Source organism: Monopterus albus, unplaced genomic scaffold (assembly GCF_001952655.1).
Source record: "Monopterus albus unplaced genomic scaffold, M_albus_1.0 scaffold273.1, whole genome shotgun sequence".
Classification (NCBI taxonomy): Eukaryota; Metazoa; Chordata; class Actinopteri; order Synbranchiformes; family Synbranchidae; genus Monopterus; species Monopterus albus.
This window is the reverse complement of record NW_018128153.1, coordinates 216,175-222,954: the sequence shown is the minus strand read 5'-3', so window position 1 is coordinate 222,954 and position 6,780 is coordinate 216,175. Positions and strand designations below refer to the sequence as shown.

At 41.3% G+C, this 6,780-nt stretch overlaps 2 protein-coding genes across 2 annotated transcripts in view; both read left to right on the top strand.

Annotated features, from left to right (window-relative positions):
* The first annotated feature begins 6 nt into the window (after nt 1-6).
* On the top strand, nt 7-1,977 carry LOC109972899 (CREB-binding protein-like). The gene has a single exon (XM_020622124.1). The coding sequence runs from the start codon at nt 27-29 to the stop codon at nt 846-848; it is 822 nt and encodes a 273-aa protein (XP_020477780.1). The 5' UTR covers nt 7-26; the 3' UTR covers nt 849-1,977.
* A 422-nt stretch (nt 1,978-2,399) lies between these two features.
* Nucleotides 2,400-6,780, top strand: part of trap1 (TNF receptor-associated protein 1) — a 10,562-nt gene continuing 6,181 nt past the window's right edge. The window contains 8 exon segments of the mRNA XM_020622132.1: nt 2,400-2,607; nt 3,719-3,889; nt 3,989-4,071; nt 5,100-5,240; nt 6,178-6,249; nt 6,412-6,572; nt 6,743-6,777; nt 6,780. The exon segment at nt 6,780 is cut by the window's right edge and continues 68 nt beyond it. Of these exon segments, the coding sequence (XP_020477788.1) occupies nt 2,487-2,607; nt 3,719-3,889; nt 3,989-4,071; nt 5,100-5,240; nt 6,178-6,249; nt 6,412-6,572; nt 6,743-6,777; nt 6,780 (785 nt within the window). The 5' untranslated portion in view covers nt 2,400-2,486.

Sequence of the window (6,780 nt, the reverse complement as noted above, 5' to 3'; positions counted from 1 at the left end):
TGGCAAACCAGGTGCAGAGACCAGGGATGGTGACTCAGCAGCAGCCTCCTCAGCAGGCAGGACCCCAGGGCATGGCACCTATGGGCCCCCAAGGCCAAATGATGAATACTGCTCAAAATGGCAATCCTCAGCTATATCGCAGACAACAGCTGCTCAGGATGCAGCAAATGCAGCAGCAGCAAGGAGGCATGCCTCAGGGCCATGGTCAGTTCCCGCAGCAGCAGCCGGGGCCAGCAAGCTACTCCCAACTTCGTATGCAGCAGCAAATGGCTATACAAGGAGGTGGGGGGCCAATGGGCCAGCTTCCTCCCACTCCCCAAATGAGCCAACCTGGCATGGGCATGGATGGGTCCCAGAACCTTCTCCAGCAGCGCATACTTCAGCAGCAGCAGCAACAGCAGCAGCACATGTTGAAGCAGCAGCTGGGCTCTCCAGCACAGGCTAACTCGATGAGTCCACAACCCCACATGCTCCAAGGCCAACCCCAGGGAGGAGCTCACTTACCTGGCCAGACAATGGCTAACACCCTGGGAAACCAAGTACGCTCTCCAGCCCCAGTGCAATCGCCCCGTCCACCTTCACAGCAGCCCCCGCATTCCAGTCCCTCCCCACGGATACAGCCCCAGCCCTCACCCCAGCATGGTGCCCTCCACTCCAGCTCTCCTCATCCCAACCTTGGAGGACCCATGTCAGGCTCCATGGAGCAGGGACACACAGGCACACCAGAGCAGAGTGCCATGCTCCCCCAACTTAACACACCGAATCGAGGGGCGTTAAGTAATGACATGGGTATGATGGGTGATACGATTGACAGAGACACGCTGGAAAAATTTGTTGAAAGATTGTAGCATTTTGTGACAGAAGAAAGGCCTTCTGTTGTCAGCAGAGATTTTTTGTACTTGCTGATGTAAAAAGCTAGGCTAAAAGAAATTCAAACAGATGAGTCATGTGAGGCCTACAGACTGTGAACTTTGCTAAACCAAGGGACTGCTTTTTCTTCCAGCACACAGAGTGATTTAATAATTGCTGTTGAAAAGAAGACAACAGAGACAAAGAATATATTTTTGTTCAGACCGGCCATGCAAGAATTTGCTCTGGTCTTTGTGTTGGTTTAATGTTTTTCATTTGTTATGCTCTGGTATTGACTCCTTTTTTAACAAAACTTCTCAAAACAAAAAAATATCATTTTATTCTTTTTTATTTTGTATCTTTGCAAATTAATATCATTTATGTTGAGAAGACTGTAAAATTATTTCTGTAAAAATGTTTGTCTTTTTTGCCAGGTTTCACCTCTTGCTCAGTTTCTTTGTTACTGGCTAATTTATTCTAATATACATTTTTCAAAAGGACTGCCTTTGGGAAAGCCTTAATTTCTTTCCTGTTTGCAGAGTCTATGGGAGATTAATGTATTTGTATAGATCTAGTAACTATTGCACACATCCAAACACAACATGCAGGTGTAAAAGAAACCTGCCTTGAAGCTTGTTAGAGTTCACAGGTGCCAGAATGTTCTTTTTACTGGCCTGGGCCCTGTATTTGTCTTGCAAATTAAAAATTGCTTTGTCTCTCCTTCAGTCTACAGAAATTCTCATTAAAGGTCCTGAACCTCTTTTACCTGTGGTGGGAAATTAACTTGTTTGACTGCTGATTTGTGTTTAGAGAGAGTTTTGTGCATCATTTTCTCTCTTGAATTAAACTTGAATTGATGATGAACTGCTCTCTAATGTAAATCTAGCAGCTCGACAGTACTGTAAATATACAGAAAATAATGAAATCACTGTACAAACTGGTTCAAATGGCTCATTTCGTACTTATATACCATATTGTTAAATAAACCTGTGTGCCACAGACTGCTTCTAGTTATTTTCTGTTTGGAGAACATTGTTGTCGTCAGCCTCCGGGCTTTAACTACAGATTATTTTCATTATTGATTAATCTTATTATTTTTGAGTTATCATTTGGTCTATTAAAAACAAACAAAGGAAAATGTCGTTGATTGCTTCTTTTGGTCCAACAGTTTGTATATTCGAGATTCTGTTAATTTCAAATGTTTGGCATTTTTGCTTGAAACTTTATTATTCTATTAATAATTGATATAAAGTTGCAGATTAGTCGAGAATTGTTTTGCTGTAGTTAGCACTAACAAGAAGTGAAGCTCAATAATTTAAGTTTGTTGATGTTACTCTAACTGACCCCCGTTTGACCTTGAAGGGCAAATAAAACTAAAATGAATACACTTGATAATAAAGGGGACCAGTAAGTAAACAGATTAAGGTAGAATTGTTAGAATATTAATATATCATCAAAATTAAAGTACAGGAGAGGATTCGCAATCAGTGATCATTTTCCACTTTCCGTCAGGCAGAGTGATGAGCACTATGTGACGTCATTATAAGGCGCAGATTTGGGGCCTGTAGGTGTTTTCAGTGTGTGTCCTATGTCCAGTTGACTTGTGCGTTTCTTGTCTTTCCCCCTTGCTTGCCATCATGTCGCGCTGTCTCGCTCTGGCCCGGTTCACACTCGGTGTCTCGCAGAGGGCCAACTCACGGCTAATGTCATGTGCACGAGGGCTGAGCGGCCGAGCTGTTTCGTGCTCTTTGAATGGAGGTAAGCAGCGTTTGTTAGCCTACCCGGCTAGCTGACAGCCACAAGATCAGCCATGAAGCATTATGCTCTGCTGCAGCTAAATACTTCATTTGCTAAACTGCAGTTTAATATTTTTAGCTGGACTGTTAGTCCCTTCTGTCTCAACAACAACTGTCTCAACACAAAAACGACGTGACAGTTAAATATGATTTAAAATCTACGGGTTGCTTAAAAGATGCTATTACCCCAATGTATTACACCGAACTTAATGTTGGTGTCAAGTTTATTTATTTTTTGTTTTACTGTCCCCAAATCATAGATGGGTTTAGATTTCATAACCAAAGAAAGGTTTTTGTAGAACTGCTGTGTTTGCCCTTTACATAACCTTTTCGAACCTTTAGGCTCATTGATGGCACTCCAGGGTATCTGCATTTAAAGGCATTTAAAGTCATTTAAAGCATTTGTTTTCTCAAAAAAAAAAAAAAAAAAAAAGTGTAGCTTCAAAATGCTTTTTGTATATGACTTTAGCAAACACTTAAAACTGGAAAATCACAGACCTAATGTAATATTAGAATGTGAACCTTGGCTCATTTAGATATGTTTGGTTTTGATTGAGCCATAAACTGCTAAATATCCTGGTTTGGGTTGTGTTTTACACCACTAAGAGATACTGATGAACATTTAATGCAAATGTCAATAAGCGTGCACTTTGTAATTAACTCTAGGCCCTGTAACTCCTTATAGTTTTCAGTGATATCTTTCAAAACTTGGTTGGTGTGATCATGCCATAGCTTTTAAATTGCAGTGTATGTTGTAATAAAATGCCTTAAAGCCTTACATTTAACTTTGTAAACACAGTAGAAACCATGCAAATTCACACAGACCACCATGTTCCTGCAGCACGTTTAAGCAAATCACTATGTACTGTATGTAGAGGTATTGGTTGTTGTAATTGTTTTTATATCCTTACTGCCTGTGTGGAGTCTGTTTTCTAACATGACTTATGTTCAGCTGAAGCTAATATGAGCTTATAGCTGTTAGTAAGTCCTCTGAAACACACTACAAAATAGAAAAATGCAGTGCCAGAGCTATCATGTAATGCGGACAACCATCTTATTCCTCTTGTTACCAGACTCTCCGGTTAGACAGCTGCACCAGTGGGGCAGCCAGCCCAGAGTATGGGGATCTCAGCGGTCCTGCCTCAGCTTCATCCAACAGTCTTATTACAGCACCCAGGAGGCTGAGAAAGAGCCTGAGGAGGAGCCCCTGCATACCATTATCAGTGACACAGAGTCTGTGCAAGGTGCTGGAACAGCTGCAGGCATAATTCTGCTTGAATGTTATGGTACATGTGTCACTTCTCAGATTTAAACTAATCTAAATGTTACTTTGGTTTGTCCAGGTAGCTTCTCCAAACATGAATTTCAGGCTGAAACAAAAAAGCTGCTGGATATCGTTGCCAGCTCCCTGTACTCGGAGAAAGAGGTCAGATGGTTTGTATGGACTGACATTTCAGTTTATTAACTGTAATTGTTCTTCTCTGAGTAGAGTTTCCATCTGCCTCTTATGCAGTCGTCTTGTTTTGATAAATAAAATGCTCTGTCACAGTATGGAACTTGATTTGTCCTGTGTCTTTGGGCACATTTAATTAATGTATAAATTTAATAAAGATAGTGGAGAAAACACCACAAATATTTAGTAACACCAAACCAGGTTTGAATAGCTGAAAGGTCAGAGGGTTACACGGCCCACTTGGCGTGGCATCATCTTCATCAACTGTCTTCCTCCCACTAACTACAGTTAGTTTGGTCCCATGACTCCACCCACCCACTTACTGTTTATGCAATAGCATCTTTGTCATCATTAAACATTGAAGCAGCAGCAGTGGACTATCACTGACTTGTGTTGCATGAATATGTTTAAAGGAACCTTAAAACTGCGGCATGAACAGCTCAGAGAAAAGCAGCTAAAATCTAAAATCGCGGTTGAGCGACAGAGGGGAGGAGCAGAGTAGCAGAATGGTTTCATCAGAGATTCTAATATACGCCAACTGAATTTCCCAGTCTTTGTTAGCTCGGACAGAGGTTTTTGTTTCAGAAGGATCCAGTGAAGGTATAAAAAAGATGTGGTCCTGTATTTACTGCTGTACTGTGCATTTTAAATTTTCTATAGCTTAATGCAAAGGTGTAAATTGGAAAAAAAAGAAAACGAATACAGCAAATTTTGAACACAAGTAAATATGAGCTGCTTTATTAATGTTCAGCTTTTGATACTTGTGCGTCCTTTTGAGACTGTACTTCATGAAAAGATTGTTCTGTTGCAGGTTTTCTTCACAGAATCAAATAAAATTGTGTAAATAATTGCGCTATAACAGTTTTTTTAAAAATATAGTGGTGTTTATATTTCATGTATTATACTGTAGTTATTAGCAGTGGGGGTGTCCTTTACTGCTTCACATTGAAGGTGAGAACCCCATCTTTGACCAGTTCCCTGCTTCTTCCTCATCCCACTAGGTGTTCATCAGAGAGCTGATCTCCAATGGCAGCGACGCCCTGGAAAAACTGCGTCACAAACTGATCTCAGCAGGAGGTGAAATGGCTCCCATGGAGATCCACCTGCAGACGGACGCTGCCAAGGGCACCTTCACCATCCAGGTACACCCTCATCTGTGGAAGATGTGCAGGTCGCATAGATTTGGAGAAGTGCTGTGTGTTGATCTTCCTGGGCCATGTTGTTTTTTTTTTGGTTGAACATACATTCCACTGCAGGAAAAAAATGTAATATTGACCCTTGTCACAGGTTTCACTGTTGTTTCCACAGTTCCAGGTGCTCTCAGCTGCTTTTTATTGTGACTGGTTCAGCTGATTTGTTGGCATATTCAAACAAGAATGGCAGTAACAAACCGTAACCACCACTGTACTACTGCATCTGTATCAACCAGACAACCACTATTTAAACACGTGATAAGGGAGAGTTTGTTGGACAAACAACGATGTCCAGGCACTCGGTAGTATTTGGACAGAGACATTTTTAATATAAATTTATGGTGCTTTAAGCCAGTTAAATTTTGTCAGCAATTTTGTGCTTTTATTTGATGTTGTCATTTTAGTTTGTGTATGTATATGCATTTACATATATTTTGCACTTTTATCGCTTGCATTCATTATATGTATTTTACTATTTTTTAAAATCTGCTTTACATTAACTTATTTCCCTTTATTAGCATTTTACTTATCTATGAACGTATTTCCTTTAGTTTGCACATCCACTTTCAGTAGTTTTATGTGTGGGCTTCTTGCTGCTAGATACATATGTGCTCTGTAGCATTATTTGTCCCACAGGAGCTTTCTTATGCTCACCTGCTAAACAGTGCATTAAAATGCCATAGATGGTCCCACAGTAGTCTTTCAAATGAAATATATCTAAAACATTCCTGATATACACTGGAGTGGAAATACCATAGAAACACAAGGAAAAATCATGTTGTGTTGTCCTGTAGAGTTGGCCAGCTGCCACCTGGTGGATGAATATTTAACAGCAACCTTATCATGGTTTCTTTGTGAAGGACTGAGGTTCTCTGTTCTGTCACAGGACACTGGTGTGGGGATGAACCAAGAGGAGCTCGTGGCCAACCTGGGGACTATCGCCCGCTCTGGCTCAAAGGTTACTGTTTGTCTTGGATCTTTAATTTGCCTCTGTGTGTCACAGTTCTTATTCCTTCACTGCCTTTCCTATTCATATTACTATGTGGTCACACTTGCATTTGTAATGTATACTATTGATCACTCATTCTGTCGTAATGATCATCTTTTCCACATTCTGCAGGCATTTTTGGATGCTCTGCAGAACAAGGCAGAGGCCAGCAGCACCATCATTGGTCAGTTCGGGGTTGGATTCTATTCTGCCTTCATGGTGGCTAACCGCGTGGATGTCTACTCCCGCTGTGCTGAGCCCGGTGCACCCGGATACAAGTGGTCCTCGGACGGGTGAGAGCGAGGGGATGGGACTGGTGTGGGATGATTCGAAGAAAGTATTTAATTTTAAAACGCAAGTGAACGGATAAGAAATTTCTGAGGCAAGCTCTACTCTACAGCAGAGCAAAAATGAATATAACCAAAAATTATCTACAGATGTTCTTTGTCACTGTCGCCCTCAGCTCTGGAGTTTTTGAGATCGCTGAGGCCAGTGGTGTTC

Bases quoted from the DNA above. Each gene is read 5' to 3' on its own strand.
- LOC109972899 (XM_020622124.1), top strand. From the start codon at position 27: ATGGTGACTCAGCAGCAGCCTCCTCAGCAGGCAGGACCCCAGGGCATG.